Source organism: Carcharhinus amblyrhynchos, chromosome 1, assembly GCF_965287045.1.
Source record: "Carcharhinus amblyrhynchos chromosome 1, sCarAmb.v2.hapA, whole genome shotgun sequence".
Lineage (NCBI taxonomy): Eukaryota > Metazoa > Chordata > Chondrichthyes > Carcharhiniformes > Carcharhinidae > Carcharhinus > Carcharhinus amblyrhynchos.
The window spans coordinates 50290648-50312267 of record NC_137324.1 but is presented as its reverse complement, the minus strand read 5'-3'; the positions used below and the strand labels follow the sequence as shown (position 1 = coordinate 50312267).

General features: G+C 41.8%; 1 protein-coding gene across 1 annotated transcript in view; it reads right to left on the bottom strand.

The window, feature by feature from the left end:
• Positions 1-21620, bottom strand: part of atp8b1 (ATPase phospholipid transporting 8B1) — a 160069-nt gene that overhangs the window by 10409 nt on the left and 128040 nt on the right. Inside the window, exons 21-26 of the mRNA XM_080182142.1 lie at positions 18379-18502; positions 16295-16577; positions 14286-14509; positions 12923-13006; positions 9035-9280; positions 6241-6379 (exon numbers count right to left, since the gene is read on the bottom strand). Of these exons, the coding sequence (XP_080038268.1) occupies positions 6241-6379; positions 9035-9280; positions 12923-13006; positions 14286-14509; positions 16295-16577; positions 18379-18502 (1100 nt within the window). The remainder of the gene's footprint in view (positions 1-6240; positions 6380-9034; positions 9281-12922; positions 13007-14285; positions 14510-16294; positions 16578-18378; positions 18503-21620) is intronic.

The following is a 21620-nucleotide window of genomic DNA, read 5'->3' as shown; positions in this document are numbered from 1 at the left end:
CAACGGGCAGAGAATTCCAGAGATTCACCACCCTTTGAATGAAGAAGTTCCTCCTCAACTCTGTTCTAAACTGCCCCCCCTTTATCTTGAGGCTGTGCCCCCTAGTCCTACTATCCTTTCTGAGCTGGAAGAGTCTCTCCACCTCTATCCTATCCATTCCATTCATCATCTTATACGTCTCAATGAGATCTCCCCTCATTCTTCTAAACTCCAACGAGTACAAGCCTAGTTTATTCAGCCTCTCCTCATAGCTCAACCCCCTCAACTCTGGTATCAGCCTAGTAAACCTCCTCTGCACTCCCTCCAAGGCCAAAATATCCTTGCGTAAGTACAGCGACCAAAACTGCACACAGTACTCCAGCTGATGAGTGTAGTCCACAAGTTAAGGTGTTAAATTGGGGGAAGGCTAATTACAACAATATTAGACAGGAACTGAAGAACGTAGGTTGGGGGCAGATGTTTGAGGGCAAATCAACATCTGGCATGTGGGAGACTTTCAAGTGCAAGTTGATAGGGATTCAGGCCTGGCATATTCCTGTAAGGATGAAGGATAAGTATGGCAAGTTTTGGGAACCTTGGATAATGAGAGATATTGTGAGCCTTGTCAAAGAGAAAAAGGAAGCATTTGTCAAAGCTAGAAGGCTGGGAACACACGCTCTAAGTGGAATACAAGGAAAGTCAAAAAAGAAAACTTAAGCAAGGAGTAAGGAGGGCTTAAAGTGGTCAAGAAAAAGCATTGGCCAGCAGGATTAAAGAAAATCCCAAGGTTTTTTATGCATATGTAAAGAGCAAAAGGGTAGCCAGGGGGAGGGTTGGCCCACTCAAGGAGCCAGAGAAAACGGGAAAGGGATTAAATGAATACTTTGCATCAGCACTCAAAGAGAAGGACTTGGTGGATGATGGAGTCTGAAAAAGGGTGTGTAATAGTTTGAGTCATGTTGAGATCAAAAAAGGAGTATTGGGGTTCTTGAGAAACATTAAGGTAGACAAGTCCCCAGGGCCTGATGGGATATACCCCAGAATACTGAGAGAGGCAAGGGAGGAAATTGCTGGGGCCTTGAGAGAAATCTTTGTATCTTCACTGGCTAAAGGGGAGATCCGAGAGTACTGTTGTTCCTTTGTTTAAGCAGAGTAGCAAGGATAATCCAGGTAATTACAGGCCTGTGAGCCTTACATCAGTGGCAGGGAAATTATTGGAGAGGATTCTTTGAGACGTTTGATAAGGCGTTTGATAAGGTTCACCACGGAAGGCTTCTGCAGAAAATGCAGATGTATGGGATTGAGGGTGATTTAGGTAATTGGATCAGGAATTGGCTAGCAGATAGGAGACAGAGGGTGGTGGTTGATGGTAAGTATTCGTCATGGAGTTCGGTTACAAGTGGTGTACCTCAGGGATCTGTTTTGGGGCCACTGCTGTTTGTAATTTTTATAAATGATCTGGATGAGGGTATAGTTGGGTGGATCAGTAAATTTGCTGATGACACCAAAGTCGGAGGAGTGGTAGATAGTGAAGAAGGGTGTCATAGTTTACAGAGACTTGGACAAGTTGCAGAGCTGGGCCGAGAGGTGGCAGATGGAGTTTAATGCGGAAAAGTGTGAGGTAATTCACTTTGGCAGGAATAACAGATGTGTAGAGTATAGGGCTAACGGTAGGACTCTGAATAGTGTTGATGAACAGAGGGATCTAGGTGTATGTGTACATAGATCCCTGAAAGTTGGGAATCAAGTAGATAAGGTTGTTAGGAAGGCATACGGTGTCTTGGCGTTTATTGGTAGGGGGATTGAATTTAGGAGCCGCAACGTCATGTTGCAACTGTACAAAACTCTGGTGCGTCCGCACTTGGAGTATTATGTGCAGTTCTGGTCCCCACATTATAGGAAGGATATGGAGGCATTGGAGAGGGTGCAGAGGAGGTTTACCAGGATGTTGCCTGGTATGGAGGGAAGGTCCTATGAGGAGAGACTGAGGGATTTGAGGTTGTTTTCGTTAGAAAGAAGGCGGCTAAGAGGGGACCTTATTGAAACATACAAGATGATTAGAGGTTTAGATAGGGTGGACAGTGATAGCCTTTTTCCTCAGATGGAGAAAGCTAGCACGAGGGGGCATAGCTTTAAATTAAGGGGTGGTAGTTATAGGACGGATGTCAGAGGTAGGTTCTTTACCCAGAGGGTGGTGAGGGATTGGAATGCCCTGCCTGCTGCAGTTGTAGATGCGCCTAGTTTGGGGACGTTTAAGAGATCCGTGGATAGGTTTATGGATGGAAAGGGATTGGTTTAGGTTAGAGGGTCATTGCTTTTTTCTGCGCTGTAATGTTCTATGTTCTATGAGACAGGATTTATTCCCACTTGGAAATAAGTGGATGGGTTCGTGAGAGGAAACATGGTTTTGTGAAGGGGAGGTTGTGTCTCATGAACTTGATGGAGTTTTTTGAGAAAGCGATGAAGATGATAGATGAGGGTAGGGCAGTGGATGTTGTCTACATAGGCTTCAGTAAGGCCTTTGACAAAGTCCCTGATGGCAGACTAGTGCAGAAGGTGAAGCTGCATGGTATCAGAGGTGAGCTGGCAAAGTGGATACAAAACTGGCTCAGTCAACGAAGACAGAAGGTAGCAGTAGAAGGGTGCATTTTTGACTGGAGGGCTGTGATAAGTGGCGTTCCTCAGGGATCAGTGCTGGGACCTTTGCTGTTTGTGATACACAAAGGTTGGTGGATTTGCGGATAGTGATGAGGACCATCAGAGGATACAACAAGATATTGATTAGTTGGAGACTTGGATGGAGTGATGATAGATGGAGTTTAATGCAGACAAAATGTGAGGTAATGCATTTTGGAAGTTCTAATACAGATAGAAAATATACAGTAAATGGCAGAACCCTTAAGAGTATTGACAGGCAAAGGGATCTGGGTGTTCAGGTACACAGGTCACTGAAAGTGACGATGCAGGTGGATGAGGTAGTCAAAAAGGCATACCAGAAGGGTAGGGGGTTTTAGTTCAGTCAGGCAGCATGGTCAGTGCAGGCTTGGAGGTCAGAAGGGCCTACTCCTGTGCTGTAATTTTTTTGTTCTTTGTTCACTTTCCCGTCCTTTGATTCCCTTACTGATCAAAAAGCTATCTATTTCAGCCTTAAATATACACAATGACTGTGCACCCACAGTTTTTTGCGAGTTCAAAAGATTCTTAAATTGGCACCCCTTTATTCTGAGACTGTGCCCTCTGGTCTTAGATGCTCCTATGAGGGGAACATCCTCTCAGCATGTACCTTGTCAATGCTATATGTTTCAATGGGATCACCCCTCTCATTCTTCTAAATTCCAATGAGTAGAGTCCTAACCTTTTTTATTCTTTACTTAAAAGACAATACTTCCATGCCAGGATTATCCTAATAAACCTTCTCTGAACTGCCTCCAATTAAATTTGTTGCAGTTATACGTGGCCTTGGCCACCACACCTGGAGCAGCGTGTGCAGTTTTGGTCTCCCTAAGGGTATACGTGCCATTGAGGGAGCACAGTGAAAGTTCACAAGGCTGATGTCAGGGTAGGTGGGACTGCCCTATGAGAACAGGTTGGTTCGAATGGGCCTCTCTTCACTAAGGCTTATAAGGTTGAGAGTAGATCTAAAAAGGGAAGGACAGACTAGATGCAGGAGGATGTTTTCCCTGGTTGGGGAATCGAGAAACAAGAGACATAGGCTCAGGATACAGTGTAGATCACTTGGGACTGAGATGAGGAAACATTTCTTCACTTAAACGGCAATGAACCTGTGGAATTCTCTACCACATAAGACTGAGGCCAAGTCGCTGAATATATTCAAGAAAGAGATCAATCTTTTAAAAAGATTTTAATGGCATCAATATAGCACTGAGATAAAGGATCAGTCATGATCATATTGAATGGTGGAGCAGGCTCGAAGAGCTAAATGGACGATTCCTGCTTTAATGTTCAACGTAACATGGTCATTTCCCATGCTAATCACTCACATTACCAATTTTGACACAAATTGAAAAAACTGACGAGAAGTACAAAGTATCACAATGAATCTCAGAGGTCATTTAAAACTGAATCAATTTGCACTGTTCCTCATGTTAGTTTAGGAACAAACTTTGCTGGAAGAGAAGTGAAACAGCTGAGCTATAATTCAATGCGATGCTTGTAAACATTGCTATTCAATTAATAAATTTAAAAGATGTTTCTTTGAACAGACAATCTCGTGTGAAGTGGCTATTTTGCCCATTATTCAAATATTATTATCTTTAAGGTAGAGGTACATTATGTTATTGGGGTTGATGCAAATGTAGAATTTGAAACACATCAAGATCAACCATGATATTATTCCATGGCAGAGGAGGATTGATGAGCCAAATGATATATAAATGGTAAGAGAGAGCTAAGAATGAACATTGCACCACTGGAAAATGAGGCTCGAGAAGTAACAATGGGGGACAAATAAATGGCAGAGGAACTGAATGGGTATTTTGTATCAGTCTTCATGGTGGAAGACACCAGTAACATGCCAGAACTTCAAGAGAGTCAGGAGGCGGACGTAAATATGGTGTCCATCACCAAGGAGAAGGTGCAAGGGAAGGTGAAAAGGTCTGAAGGTGGATAAATCATCCAGACTGGATGGACTACACACCCAGGGTTCTGAAGGAGATAGCTGAGGAGATTGTCCAGGCATTGGTGTTGATTTTTCAGATTTCAGGGAAGGTTCCAGAGGACTGGAAAAAGGATAATACAACGCCCCTGTTTAAGAAGGGAGGGAGACAGAAGGTGGGAAATTAAAGATCAGTGAGCCTGACCTTGTCAGTAAGATTGTGGGTAAAATCTAGGAGTCCATTATTAAGGATGAAATCACAGAGTACTTAGAAATGCATGGGAAAAATAAGGCTGAGTCAGCACTACTTCATCGAAGGGAGGTCATGGGGTAACAAAGAAGTTAGAAAAGGAGAGCCAGAGGATGTGATGTATTTGGATTTCCAAAAAGCCTTTGACAAGGTGCATTACAGGAGACTGCTAAATAAGCTAAGAGCCAATGGTGTTAGAGGCAAGGTTCTGGCATGGATAAAAGACTGGCTGACAGACAGAAAGCAGAGTGTGGGGAGAAAGGAGTCCTTTTCAGAATGGTAACTGATGACTAGTGATGTTCCACAGGGGTCAGTGTTGGGACCATAACTTTACACTATATACATTAAATGATCAGGAAGATGGAACTGAGGGCATGGTTGCTAAATTTGCAGATAATACAAAGATATGTAGAGGGACAGGTAGCCTTGAGGAAGTGGAGAGGCTGCAGGATGACTTGGACAGACTAGAAAAGTGGACAAAGAAGTGGCAGATGGAATACAATGTGGGCAAGTGTGAGGTTATGCACTTTCGTCGGAAGAATAGAGGCGTAGACTATTTTCTAAATGGGGAAAGGCTTCGAAAATCTGAAGCACAAAGGGACTTGGGAGTTTTGGCTCAGGACTCCCTTATGGTTAACATGCAAGTTCAGTTGACAGTTAGGAAGGCAAATACAATGTTAGCATTCATTTCTAGAGGGCTAGAATACAAGAAGAGGGATGTACTGCTGAGACTGTATAAAGGTTCTGGTCAGACTTCATTTGGAATAGCGTGTGCAGTTTTGGACCCCATACCCAAGGTTGGATGGGCTGGCCTTGGAAGAGGTCCACAGGAGGCTCACGAGAACGATCCCAGGAATGAAGTTTGTCGTATGAGGAGTGGTTGAGGAGTCTGGATCTATATTCGCTGGAGTACAGAAGGATGGGGGGGATCTAATTGAAACTTACAGAATACTGAGAGGGCTAGATAAAGCGGACATGGAGAGGATGTTTCCACTAGTGGGGGAGACTAGAACTCGACGGCACAAACACAGAGTGAAGGGATGCTCCTTTAAAATTGAGATGAGGAGGAATTTCTTCAGCCAGAGGTGAGTGAATCTGTGGAACTCACTGCCACAGATGGCTGTGGAGGCCAAGTCATTGAGTGTCTTTAAGACATAGATAGATTCTTGATCAATAAGGGGATCAAGGGTTACAAGGAAAAGGTAGGAAAATCAGGGCGAGAATCACATCAGCCATGATTGAATGGCGGAGCAGACTCAATAGACTGAATAGCCTAATTCTGCTCCTTTATATCTTATGGTCTTACTTCTGCTCCTACTTCATATGTTTGAAAGAATACAAATAACACAAACTATTAGACCAAATGGTCCATTTTCTGCATTCTAACATGACTGACCGGTAAAGGTAAAAACTGATGGAAATAGGATGTGGATTCCAGCGCTGTGAAGATCAAACATGATTGCAAAATATAAAACGATACTTCCGAAGACTGAGAAGGCATTGACGAATGTCCAGTAGGAGGTGTCCAAAGCAATCTGCAAAAAAAATTAAAATTTGTGAACAAACATTAAATATAAATGCAAGAAAGGTTACATTTATATCATGTTCTGCAAAATTAAAAAATGTAGTGAATTCTCAGCTTTATGTTATATTATAAAGTCATTTGTACATTTTGTTTTGTGGATGTTATGATTGCAGTGTCATATTGTCTTCAACAATGAAAATTTGACAGTACCCAAGCAGGTGCCTTGATTTAACATCTCATCCAAAGGCCTCTGACTGTGCAGCACTCCCTCAGTCTTGCACCAGAGTAGCAGGCTAGTATTTTGCCAAGGACCTGGAGTGCAATTTGAATCTGAAATTTGTGACTCATGGTTGTGAGTGCTACCAGGTGAGCCATAGATTACACTCGAGGACCTAAGAACATAAGAAATAGGAGCAGGAGTAGGCCATCTAGCCCTTCGAGCCTGCCCCGCCATTCAATAAGATCATGGCTGATCTGTCGTGGCTCAGTTCCACTTTCCCGCCCTCTCCCCATAACCCTTAATTCCCCTCTCTTATCAAGAACCCATCAACCCACTTCTTAAAAATATTTAGCGAGGCAGCCTCCACCACTTCAACGGGCAGAGAATTCCAGAGATTCACCACCCTTTGAGTGAAGAAGTTCCTCCTCAACTCCGTTCTAAACTGCCTCCCCTTTATCTTGAGGCTGTGCCCCCTAGTCCTACTGTCTTTTTTGAGCGGGAAGAGTCTCTCCACCTCTATCCTATCCATCCCATTCATCATCTTATACGTCTCAATGAGATCTCCCCTCATTCTTCTAAACTCTAACGAGTACAAGCCTAGTTTATTCAGCCTCTCCTCATAGCTCAATCCCCTCAACTCCGGTATCAGCCTAGTAAACCTCCTCTGCACTCCCTCCAGGGCCAAAATATCCTTGCGCAGGTGCGGCGCCCAAAACTGCACACAGTACTCCAGCTGCGGCCTCACCAATGCCCTGTACAGCCGCAGCAAGACCTCCCTACTTTTATATTCAATCCCCCTCGCTATGAAGGCCAGCATCCCATTCGCCTTCCTGACCACCTGCTGCACCTGCAAGCTGGGTTTTTGCGACTCATGCACAAGGACCCCGAGGTCCCTCTGCACCGTCGCCTGCTGCAGTTTTTCGCCACGTAAGTAATAGTCCTCCCTACCATTCTTCCTACCAAAGTGGACCACCTCACACTTACCAACATTAAATTCCATTTGCCATTTCCTGGCCCATTCGCCCAGCCTATCTAGATCCTTCTGCAGACTCTCCACACCCTCCGCACAATTTGCCTTTCCCCCAATCTTGGTGTCATCAGCAAATTTCGACACCCTGCACTCGGTTCCCTCCTCCAGATCATCTATATAAATGGTAACAATTTACAAGAATATTTCAGATATGAGGGGTTTCAGTTACCTAGTGAAGTTAGTTTTCTCTTTAGAGGAGAGAAGATTTGATAAAGGTGTTCAAAATAACAAGTGGATCAGACAGTAGATAGAGAAATTGTTCTCATTGGCAGAAAGGTCAAGAAACTGTAAGCACCACTATCAGCTGTATGGCAAAATAACCAACGTATACTTGAAGCAATCTGGAATGCACTACTGAAGAGTGTTGTGGAACTAAATTCGGCTGTGACTTTCGAAAGAGAATTGGATAACTACCTGAAGCAAAGGCACTTGCAGGAGTATGAATAAGGGCAGATGAGTGGGACTCGGCCAGTTGCTCCTACAAAGAGCCAATAAAGACTCTACAAGATGAATGGCCTCCTTCTGTGCTGTAACCCAATGTAAGGTTTTATTACCCATTAAAATGGAGTTGCTTAGCTCAGCTGGCTGAATGGCTGGTTTGTGATGCAGAGGAATGCCAACAACCTGAGTTCAATTCCCATATCGGTTGGGGTTATTCACCCGCCTTCTCAACCTTGCCCTTTGCCTGAGATGATCGTCACCACCAATAAGTTCTGTCCCAAAAGGGAGCACGTGGGTATCTGGGACTTGACTTTTTTTTTCATTTCATTACCCATGAAAGATGTCCAGGAATGCATACAATTCTAACATTTGCAATAATTTGTTTTTACATAAAAATTAGAGTATACCAATTTAAGAGTAAGAAAGTAACAAGTTTTAATAATGCCAAACTTTCTAAAAATCAACAATTTGATATTTACAAAGCTAGATTTTAATTTGTCCAGCATCTAAGTAGTGTTGGAAATTGCTTTTTTAACAATAAACACTGAACTTTGTTTTCTCCTTTTCAATCCCATTTCCCTTCCCTCTATTTCAAATTTCAACAATCTCCCTATTATATTTTATGCCTTGGGTACAAAGGAAAGTATCCCTTGTACTTTCTGAACCACCTGTCCTGTTATCTTCTGGAATCTGTGGATGTCTACTCTAAAAGCACCTCTGTTCCACTACACTTTGGTATCCTTCATTTATTGTGTATTCCCATATCTAGATTGCAAAGCCCAAATGTGTTATCTGAAGTCTGTGGATGCTCCTGGAATCTAATATACTCTGTTGATAAGAATAGCCAACTTGCTCACAGTTGTGGAGGGCAGCTTTGTATGTGAAATCTGAATGAGTATGAGGCCCCTTCTTTGGAAGGTGGCGGGTGGGGGGGGGGGGTAGAGAAATGGAGAAACCCCGAAACATCTACTTACCTGGAAATTGACAATTAGGATGAGAGAGGAGGCTGTCGTGACTGCAAATGACTGGTAATCTGTTGGTGCCTCCCCATCCTGACCCATTGTTTGGGTGAATGCTCCATAAGGTATGAAGAAAATGATCAAGGACACAATAATGCCATGAAACAAGCTGAGAAAAAACTTCTTTAAGTTGAAGAAAGAATCTTTCTGTCCAGGTATATAAAGTGTTGGAAACCGAAGACTCAACTTGTCACTGACATCCTAAGGAGAAGGGGAAGAAATTGAAGAAAAATTGAGTAAAATACCAAACATTACAAAAATTGAAAAACAAATGATTAGTACATAACTAATACTTAACACAGAGACTTCTGTCTATTTGGCTTGAAAGCTTGGAGTTTATTTTGTATTATGCTTTGCTCCACAGAATTGTCTACATCAGCAGCAGTTTAATAAATTTACATTTATGTTTTTTTTGGGATGCGGACGTTGCTGACAGGGCCAGCATTCATTGATCATTCTTGAGGACATTTGTGAATCAACCTGGCACCATGAGGTGGCATGGTACTACAGTGGTTAGCACTGCTGTTTCATAGCTCCAGGGACCTGGGTTAGATTCCTGGCTTGGATCACAGTCTGTGTGGAGTTTGCACACTCTCCCCATGTCTATGTGGGTTTCCTTCAGGTACTCTGGTTTCCTCTCACTGTCCAAAGATGCATGGTTTAGTAGATTGGCCATGCTAAATTGTCCATTTTGTCCTGGGATGTGTAGGTTAGCAGGATTAGTGGGGAATACATGTGGAGTTATGGGAATAGGGCCTGGGGTGGGATTGTTGTTGGTGCAGATTTGATGGGCTGAACGGCATTCTTCTGCACTGTGGGGTTTCTATTCTATAGCCCCATTGCTGTGAATCCAGTCACATGCAAGTCCAGCCAGGTAAGGATGACAGATTTCCTCACCTAAAAGGACATTAGTCAATTAATGGGTTTTTATGATATTTGGCAATGGTTTCATGGTCACCACCATCAGACTTCTATTGAATTCAAATTTCACCATCTGCTGTGTTGGGAGTTGAACCCAGGTCCCCAGAGCATTAACCCTAGGTCTCTACATTACTAGTCCAATGACTCTCTTGGCGACCTGAACAGTAGTAGGGGAAGAGGTTTTGGAGATGGAGTGAATAAGGTGGGGGGTTTGTGAGATGGATGGAGGGAAGGGAGGTTTGGAGCTGGAGGGAGGGAGAATGGAGGTTTGGGAGATGGAGGGAAGGAGGGAGTGAGGGAAGGAAGGTTAAGGAAGAAAAGCCAGGGGGATTGCAGCAAGGTTTGGGGATTGGGAATCCCCAGGGAGGAAGCTACTGGATACAATGTGGCAACTTAAAATGCAACAGTGTTGTAACATTCTTCTTTCGAATGTGGAGCCTTAAAAGGCGCCGCTCATTCCGCTGGTTGCGATCTTAAAGTGAAATGGGTGTCCCCAGCTCCTTTGAATAACGGTTGGGGGATGATGAATGGAGAAGACATGTGGATTGGGCGCATTGTCCACATGGATTGTGGGTGGTCAGGTTTGCGAGAGGGTGTAGGGAAAGCTGACAATGATGAATGGAGAAATAATGCGGATTTTGGAGGGTGGGATGATGAATGGAGAAACCATGTGATTAATAATATGATTATGGGAAAAGGCAGGCGATTGGGGATGAGAAAAATATCAGCCATGATTGAATGGTGGCAGACCCGATGGGCCAAGTGGCCTAATTCTGCTCCTATGTCTTATCTTACTGACACCACTGCCTCCCACATAGCACCTTTAACATAAGGAATTCCCAAGAAACTTCACAGGAGCATTATAAAACATGTATGACACAGAGCTATAGAAGGAGAATTCTGGTGGGTGACCAAACACTTGGTCAAAGAGGTCAGTTCTAAAGTGCATCTTAAAGGAGGAAAGTGAGGTCAAGAGACAGGGAGGGTAATTTCAGAGCTTGGGGCCTAGGCAACTAAAGATGCAGCCACCAATGGAATATTAAAATTCAGGAGATCAGAATTAGAGGAACACAAACAACTCAGAGGGTTTGAGACAGCATACGAATCAGTTCCATTTCCCTGCTCTAGTCCATAACCTAGCAAAATTTATTTAATTGAATTTCCTTCAAAATTATTGATGATTTCTCCTTCCACCAAAATCGTGGGCAACAAGTTCCAAGTCACCACCATTTCCTCTATCAAAAAATTCATCCTGTATCCCCTATGTCACTTGCCCAAACTTTAAATTTTTGCACTTTAGTCCTTGCACCAACAGCTTTCTTTGTCTACACAACGAAGCCTGTCATAACCTTGTACACCTCAAACTGCTCTCCCACCTCCTCTGTTCTAAGGAGAACTCAAGCTTCCCCAACCCAAGGATGTATTTGCCAGAGAGGGAGTGCAACAGATATTCATCAGACTAAGTCCTGGGATCGTGGGATTGTCTTATGAGGAGAGATCAAGGAAACTGGACTTGTATTCTCTAATGTGATCTCATTGAAAATCACAAAATTCTAAACAAGACATGAGAGGGTGGATGCAGACAGGATGAGTGAGTTAAGAACCAGAGGATCCAGTCTCAGAATAAGAGGCAGGCCACTCAAAACTGAACTGAGGGGACTTTTTTTCACTTGGAAGGGTGTTGAATCTTAAGAATTCTCTACCCCAGTGGGCTGTGGAAGCTCAATTGTGGAGCATGTTCAAGACAGAAATGGATAGATTACTGAATACTAATATCAAAGGATATGGATCATTGGGAAAATGATGCAGAGATAGGCGATCAGCAATGATTGGTTTGAAGGTGAAGCAGACTTGATGGACCTGTTTCTGCTCTTTATTCCAATGACCAAACCTTTTAGCTGAAATCCATTATCATTGAAATCATTGAATCCCTACAATGCAGAATGAGGCCATTTAGCCCATTGAGTCTGCATCAGCCACAATCCCACCCAGGCCCTCTTCCCATCACTGCATGCATTTACTCTTGCTAGTTCCCCTGACACTAAGGGGAAATTTGGCCTGGCCAATCCACCTAACACGCACAATTAAAAAATTGAGGAAACCAGATCACTTGGAGGAAACCCACGCAGACACAGGGAGAACGTGCAAATTCCACACAAACAGTGACCCAAGTTGGGAATCAAACCTGGGTTCCTGGCACTGTGAGGCAGCAGTGCTAACCACTGTGTCACTATGTCAACCTATTTCTGGAGCCATTCTGGTTAGCTTCCTCTGCACCCTTTTAAGGGCCATCACATCCTTCCTCAAGCATGGCCCAGAATATGACAATGTGACTCTAGTTTAATTGTGGGGCTGGAGATTAGAAGTGGAGAGGAACAAGACTATGGATAGATTTGAAAACAAGGATGAGAACTGACTGGGAGTCTTTGTAGATCAGCAAGCGCAGAGGTAACATGAGAATGCAACTTAAGACATGGGCAGCAGAGTTTCGGATGACCTCAAGTTTATGGAGAACAGTGTGTGGAGACCAAGCTGGAGTGCATTGGAAAGAGATAAAAAAATGCGTGCATAAAGGCTTCAACAGCATAGGAGCCAAGGGAGACGAGGGCAAAGTTACAAAGACGCAAGTAAGTAGCGTTCATTATGGCACAAGTATAAGATCAGAAGTTCATCCTGGTTTCAAGGGGGAGGGATGGAGTCAGTGGCTAAGGAATGAAGTTTGGAGAAGGGAATGAAGACAATGGCTTCAGTCTTCCAAATATTAATTAGAGAAATTTTGGGTCATAACAGTATTGGATGTTGGGTAAATAGATATAACAGTGCAGCAGGCAAGATCAGTGATGGTGAGGTCAAGCTGGGTGTCATCAACACACATAAATATATCCATGGTTTATTGGCATTGAATGCAAGAATGGAATATACCTGATCAAGCACCCCAACAACCAATACTGGAAGGCTGCTGTACAAAACGTTGTAAAGTGTAATAAACCAATTCTCATATGCAGTCTGTGAACAAGAAGAAACAAAAATATTAGATTTCTTCAACTCTTCAAATCATAATTTGTTCCTGATACATTGTACTGTACATATTTCAGCGTAAAATATCAAACTTAATTAGATCACAAAAACAGGCACCACTCAGAACAACAAACTTTGAAAAAAATGAAGCAATAAAAAAGGATAAACAAGAATAGTAATCCTATCAAACATGACTTTAAAAGAGACTGATGGCCCTTTTCATTATGTTCTTTGAACTATTAACAGTCAACTCAATGCTGAAATATGCATTTCTGTCAGGACAGGTATAACCTGTTCAATAAACCGCAGCATTAAGTTAGGATCAATAGTACCATTTGTTCTGGCATGGTAGCATTCATTGGCAACGACAATGATACATGTGGCTTAAGCACAATTTTGGGGACAGTCATCCTAAGCAGCATGGTGATGGTGGAATTACTAAGCGCAGACAGATCATGACAGAGTACCATGCTGATTTGATGTACACAATGCCGTTTTGGAGTTCAAAAGCTGCAGTCAATACCTTCCGTCGGTCTTGTAAAAATGAATGCAAGATTGCTTTAGCCCCAAGAGCTATATCTAATTTCTTCTTGAAATCAGACAATGTTTTGGCCTCAACTACTCTGTGGTAGTGAATTCCATAGACTCACCACCACCTGGATTGAAGAAATTTCTCCTCACCTCAGTTCTAAAAGATTTACCCCTTATCCTCAAACTATGATCCCCTAGTTCTGGGCTCCCTCACCATTGGGAACATTCTTTCTGAATTTATGCAACCTTATCATTAAATGAGGAAAGCCCTTGGCTCCTTTTACAAGGTGAATAACTTAAGCAGCAGGAAGAGAAGTTGGGAAGGAGGAAGATGACAAACTTAATAATTCCTTTCTGGCCAGGCTTTGAAGAACTCATCCTAGGGGAAATTGCAGTCACTGCTGTCCCACTCTCCAACCTTTTCACACGTTATCTATCCTGTCACTTGGCCACAATACAAGGATAAAAGTAAATTGAAGTTGTAAATACAGATGAAGACCCTGATGCCATTGCTCCCATCTATAGCAATGATGGAATTATTTTCCCCCGCTTTCAAAGGCTTACTAAAATTTGTCTCCTCTATGTCTCTTTCCACCCATTCCATCCCTTCTCTCCTTCCTGTTCAGTGAACTGGCTGTTGTCTTTCCACATTCTGAAAAACTGTGCTAGAAGTTGTTGCTGCTGCTAATCATATACAGTAATGGTCTTTTGGATCAGACTAAATAAAAGCTTTTACCTGTGCAGAATATCCATTGAAAAAGGAGTACCAAAAGTGAACCAACGTAAAGGCAAAGTTTTTGTAGAAAAAGTAGGTTAAAAACTTGCACATCCGGATGTATGACCACCTCCCATGGACAAGGAGCAGTCGCTTCAGAAACCGAAACTGCCCAAAGGCATAGTCACTCGACATGACAGCCTGCATGCCTTCCTGGCCACTGATCCCTACACCAATATGAGCAGCTGTAGCAAGGGACAAAGAAAACTGGTCATCAACATCTTCTACTATATTAAACACTGTTTTTCCAAAACTGATCAAAAAACTTAACCAGTCTTGCTAGTTCCATTACATAGAATTTTAAATTGAGAAACCTTGGTGAAAAGGCCAATATGTTCAGCCATCAAAATTGAAACAGAAAGCAGCTTAAATAGCATAAAGTGATCAGTTGATTTTGTGCTGATCGGGAATTGAGCTGCTTCTAAAGTGCTCTTAAATTGACTTAAAATTTTCATACAAATCTCAGCAATTTTGAAGCATAGATTAAGATTATCATTTGCAACATAAGAAAGCATGGACTAAAAGCCATTTGGCTCATCCAATGACTTCAATGGAATGGAAAATTGAAAAAGAAACATAACCACTATTGGTCACGCTACATCACTTTGGTAAATTAAAACTTCCTCCAACTTGCTTTCACCCCCACTGTGTCTGTGGAGGATTTCATTAACTCAACCACTACCAACAAGCCCTCAAAAGGATCAAGCATCTTGCAGATCTGTTATTCCATCAGTCTGCACCCTGAACTTGTGGGAAAGGAACCATGGAAGAATGATACATTGACCAATTGTAAGGATTTCACTTTAATGAACCCAGAGGGAAGCAGAGCCACCTGGTTCGGTGCAATGCAGAACAAAATAATTGCAAAGACAAAGTCATCTGTTATCAAAAAAACTACTCATTTTAGAAAAAATTGAAGACGTTTAAAATTCAGTCCACTAAACATTCAACACACAATGTGGCAACAAAACAGCCACAATGCAGTCACAAAGCAGATCATCATTTCTAGCAGTCTCACAATGGGAAATTCATCTTTGATTGCAGCGCAAATTGGACGATAATGGATCTTCTTTCAAGTGTGGGGTTTGCTGTCAATTTGTCACTGTTTATTTGGTCTTGTTGCCAAATACCAATTTCATCCCTCTTGTTCCAGCAAAAAAAAAGACTTGTGATTCACCTGGGAGTTTTCAAAACAGTACTCCTGCCAGTCAGAAACTGAGGGATCTTACAAGAATGTCCCAATGTCTTTGAGTACTGTGTAAAACTCCCTCCCACCCATCTTTAACTCACTACAGAGTCTTTCTTCCTAAGGTTTTCAACTTTGGTGATGTTCTGCAGTAAAGCTCTGACCCAATACTTCAGTTAAAAACAAAGCAATTTATTTTCCCCTGAAGTAACTTAAACAGATGCCATTAGGATGCAGTAATAATGATCATCATGCATTATGTGTAAAGCCCCTGGAATATCATATTTTAAAATCATATTCATGCTATTTTAAAACAAAAAGAAAGCATTCAGTAACCTTTTCCAATTTGCAATTATTTCTTAAATGAATTTTGTAACAAACCAAATTTTTAATTTCTTAAGTGCACCTTCACATGCACTTTTGTTCCTTTGGGGAAAATTAGGGAAGTGGTCAAAGGATTCCTGAGCTGATTATCAGCCCATTAAATCATGTTATGAAGGCTTTCGTGTTATTGGTTAAGGACTCAGAGCTTCCAGCCTAGAGGTAAGGTTGCTTCCAGTCTAGAGATACGGATGCTCCCACAAAGCCTCTGACCAAGCCTACGCAAATACTGGTTCAAAATAGAATCAATAATATAGCAGCTCTGTTTTCTTTCTCCCCCTGCTAAAATTCTATTTAACCTTAAGGATGGGTCCTGTTTTCTTGCTTAGGACCTTGCAAAGAGAAACCAAAAGGAAAATAGTTTGACAAGAGATCTTGAAACTAACAGCCCTCTTTCACTTACTTTTAATCATGTTAACATCATTAGCACCATCTCCAATTGCAAGGGTAACAGCTTTCTTGTATTTTTTCACCAGGTTCACCACCATGGCCTTCTGTTTGGGAGTGACACGACAGCAGACTACAGAACTGCACTGGCAGGCTAAATCCACAAAGTCTTTTTGTCGCCTTTCTTTCATGGCTTCGCCTGACTGAACCTTTTCTATTTGCATCTTCTTCTCATGCTCGGTTTTTGGCCGCCTGAACCATTTCTTTTTCCTCCTTTTCTTCTCTCTGAGTATTTCATTCTGGAAAACAAGTGCACCATTGGAACATACAGAAAAGAAGAGGTCATTTACCTCCTCAATGAGATTGCAGCTGATCTGCAGCCCAAATCCACCTTTGCCTTTTTTCCTGTAGTGGCTGGAATTCTTTGACCTCACCCTGACTGGGATTCTCCTGTCCCGCTTCTGAGAATGGAGTTTTGGCTGAGAGCCAAATTCTTGCTGGCAGCAATAGTAGGGCGAATGAGATTGGAGAATCCCATCCAGTATTCTTTTGTAATCAAAAATCTACTAATTTCAGAATGAAAATTAACATTTGACCATTGCTGTTTGGAAAAGAAACTTCCTAAAGTTCTATTCTCTGTATATCAAAATGTTTCCCAACTTCATTCGTGAAAGGCTTGTCTCCAATCCTTTGGGCTATGTAGCCTAGTACTGGATTCTCCAAATAGTGGAAATGACTGGGCAGCAAGGTCACACATTGAAGCATTGCAGCCTCACAGCACCAGGAACCTAGGTTTGATTCCTGAATTGGGTCATTATCTGCAGAAGCTGCATAGATTTCCCCTGGGTGCTCTGGTTCCTTCCCACAGTCCGAAAGACATGCTGGTTAGGTGCATTGGCCATGCTAAATTTGCCCTCAGTGTACCTGAACAGGCACTGGAGTTTGGCAACTAGGGGATTTTCACAGTAACTTCATTGCAGTGTTAATGTAAGCCTATTTGTGACACTAATAAATAAAAAAACTAAGATGGCTTCTCTTTAGCTACTCGCCTTATTATGAACTTCAATAAAATCATCCCTTAACACTCTGACTTCCAGCAAATAAAACTCTAGTTTGTGAAATCTCACTTGGTAATTTAAAACTTACAGTCTAGATATCATTCTGCTAAAACTATGCTGTAATCCATCAAAAGCCAACAGAACCCAAGGAGTAGTGGACAGTACAGCTCACAGCTACGTGTCATCTAGCCTAAGTTGTAGCACAACTTTTATACACTTATAATCTAATCTTCCAGATAGAAAACCCATCATATTGAATACAGCGATTGGAGATTTTGAAGAAAGGGAATTGAGGTTTATTGGAAAGAGGCACTCAGAAATATTCCTTATCCTTGACATAGTTGTGGTCTGAGAAATAGGAATTGGATTGTAAGGGAAGGAGTCACCAATGTATTACCACTTTGAGATGTAATATCCTTAGAAATAGAAATCTACAGAAACTGGCATTAATATGAAGGTTTCATTCTCCTGCTGCAACAGGACTGATGTGTGGAGATAGTCCATTACATGCAAGAGAGAACCTTGTTCAAATTAGCTCAGAGCCAAACTCACCTCCCAGCATCACATCACCCAAGGAGAACACATTGGATAAATTATCCAGACTGAATCGAAGCCTCCCTCTGTCTCCATTTAGAATTTCATTTCCTTGGCTCCAGGAAAGAGTGTGGTATTACAAGGGAAGAGTTGATACTTTTTGGGGGATGAGTCACATGTTCAGTGATAACACAGTGGGTATAATTCTAATACAAATGTGCTGAGTAAGAAACCAATGGGATCTTTTTGAATGCAAGGTTTACTTCTCCCATTATTCTCTACAGACTTCAACTGAAAATAAAATCAGGTTGGGTATGAAACTAACATTACACGCGATCGAGTGAGTTTCTGGATTAGCGGATTAAGTTGGCATTGCACAACCCCTCTCCGCCACCTCGATTATGCCTGCGTGGGCTGGAATTGAGGCCAGATTTATACTGTCTACCATTTACTAGGTTAGATTTTAACTTTGACTATATATAAAACATTACACACATTTATTACATACCAGCCAAGAACCGGTGATGATCATTGCGGGTTTTTCATTAGGAAGGAAGATATTGTTGGTGGAAGAGTTGGCTTCTCCTGCTGCTATTTTGCTCCTGTTACTTTGCATAGTGTTTAGCATGTCACTGAAAGATCAATTTAACATTATCTTAAGAATCACATTGAATTGGATATTCTGATATTTAGTGTCCTAAATGCTGAACTTTACAATACTGTTATCCATTGAGATGCACCGTTAACCCAATAAACAGAGAAGTCTAGACAAACATTCACTGAAGTCATGCCCATGTCCTACGGCTTCCATGGGGACAGAAACTCACAGAGAAACCTGATATTAACAACTTTACAAAGTTCCAAACAGAGGAGGGACAGCTGTTGTTCTGAGTGAGGGAGACAAAGAAGTTACTGCAGTAGGGAAACGTGGATTATTTTTGTGCCACCAACCAAGCAAGATGCTGATGAGGATTTGATTCCTGTCCAGATGAAAGGGAACAGAACAGATGGGGCTCTTGGAGATTTAAGGATTAGAGAATCACCGAGTTATGCTTTGCTGGGGATAATCAGATCTAGAAATGCAAAGAATGAGTGAAATGGCTGTCTAAGGATGTTTCCATCTGCTGTGGCATGAACAGGAGAAACTGGAGAACTTGGAGTGACCAGAAAGAATTCTTGTAATATTACACATCTTTCTGAACTGTGGCATGCAGTGAGCAGGTTTCATAAGACATATTTCAGTTTTGTCAGTTAGTTAATGCAAAACTAACCTTTTTCCATTTGTTTAATATATTGATTGCCTGTTAAGTAACATTTGATGTGTGTTAATTTTAATTCATTTGTTGCAGTAAAAGTCTTAACATGTGGCATTTTGTCCTACTGTTCTTTCCATTGGTTGCTAGAAAATTAAACTCTCTTCTGAAGAGATAACAAAATTTGAGGCACAACATACTCAGGAAACTCAGCATTATCAAATCAGCAGACTTGACTGGCACTGCTGGGCTGTTCAGTTTTCACTTTTTAAAAAAAAAATTTCAATTTTCAAAGTGAAGCTGCACATACTTGCGAAACATGATATTTGTAATAAATTTTCCCAGTAACTTGGGTGGAAGACAGCTGTTTTTCAATTACATATAAAAGGGGCAACAAGCAAATACTAAGTTGAAACTAGGTTTACATAAAATTCTTCAGGCGACTGATTCAGATGCTCTTGGTTTCAATGTATTAAGCTATGGAAATAATATTTTCCACAAATGAACGATCTAGATATCAAAGACATCAATGTCAGACTCCAATTTATTGGCCACAGCTCAGCCTTCAACACCATTATTCATTTGAAATTCATCTCCAAACTCCATGGCCTGGGTCTCAGATCCTCCCTCTCTGCCTGAATCCTGAACTTCCTAACTCACAGTCCACAATCAATAAGGATAGGCAACAACACCTGCTCCATAACCATCCTCAACATCAGTGCCCCACAAGGCTGTGTTCTCAGCCCCCTACTATACTCTTTATATACCCATGTGGAGCCAAATTCCCCTCCAACCCAATTTTCAAATTTGCTGATGACACTACTGTAGTGGGTCTGGTCACAAACAGTGATGAGACAGAGCACAGGGATGAGATAGAGAATCTGGTGAACTGGTGCAGTGACAATTATCTCTCCCTCAATGTCAACAAAAAGGAGATTGTCATCAACTTCAGGAAGCATAGAGGAGAACATGCCCCTGTCTACATCAAAAGGATTGAAGTAGAAATGGTCAAGAGCTTCAAGTGTTTAGATGTTCATATCACCAACATGTCCTGGTCCCCCCATACTGACACTATAGTTAAGAAGGCCCACCAAAGCCTCTACTTTCTCAGGAGGAGGAAATTTGGCATGTCAGCTACGACTCTTACCAACTTTTACAGATGCACCAAAGAAAACATTATTTCTGGTTATATCACAGTTTGATATGGCTCCTGCTCTACCCAAGATCACAAGAAACTACAAAAGGTCATGAATGTAGCCCAATCCATCACACAAACCAGCCTCCCAACCATTGACCCTGTCTACACTTCCTGCTGCCTCAGCAAAGCAGCCAGCATAATTAAGAACCCCACCCACCCCAGGCATTTTCTCTTCTACCTTCTTCCTTCAGGAAAAAGATACAAAAGTCTGAGGTTACGTACCAACCGACTCAAGAATAGCTTCTTCTCTGCTGCCATCATACTTCTGAATGGACCTACCTTGCATTAAGTCGATCTTTCTCTGCACCTTAGCTGCTACACTCTGCACCCTCTTGTTTCCTTCTCTATGAACGTTATGCTTCGTCCATAAAGCATGCAAGAAACAATACTTTTCACTGTATGCTAATATACATGACAGTAATGAAATCAAATCAAAGAATCAAAATGTAATAGGGGCAGAAGTAAGCCATTACACCCCTCAAGCCTGCTCCCACCATTCAGTAAGATCATTGTGGACCAGCTCGTGTTTCAAGTTCCATATTTCCTTTTACCCTGATATTCTTAGATTCTTGTTAGGCAAGGGAATCTATCAACCTCCGTCTTAAAAATATTCAGTGACCCTGCTTCCTTTGCCTTTCAAGGCAGAGAATTCCAAAGTTGCACAACCTCAAAAAAAAAATTCTCCTTGTCTCAGTCCTAAAATGGAGATCTCTAATTTTACAACAGTGCCTGTTAGTCCTGGACTCACCCACAAGAGGTAACATCGTTTCCACATCCACCTTGTCAATTTGGTTCAGAATCTTAGATACTTCAATTGAATCATTCCTCGCTCTTCTAAACTCCAGTGGAAACAAGCCCAGCCTGACCAACCTTACTTCATAAGACAACATGCTCATTTCAGATATCAATCTGGTAAATATTTTAATTATATAATAAATTAAGTGCCAGCCCTTTGGCTTCTACGTTAGAAAGTTACGCACAAGATCCATTCCAGACAATTGAACAAATCATCTGGCTCGAAACTTCCATTCAGCACTGAAAGTATATGAGCCTAGATTGTGATTGTGGTCTGTGCTTACACGTGTGACAATAATAAGTCAAATCTAAGAAGTTGTGCAGCATTAAGGCCTTTTCTTCCCTTTTTCGCCTCCTCACCTCAAAAAAATTCTATCTCCAAAAAGATACGATCAAAGTTCCTTTTGCTTTCTAGTGTGAATGCAAACATCTGATGGCATGATTAAAAGAACATTATGACTAATATTTATAACTTCAGCGACATTTTCTCTAAAAAATGTAGTC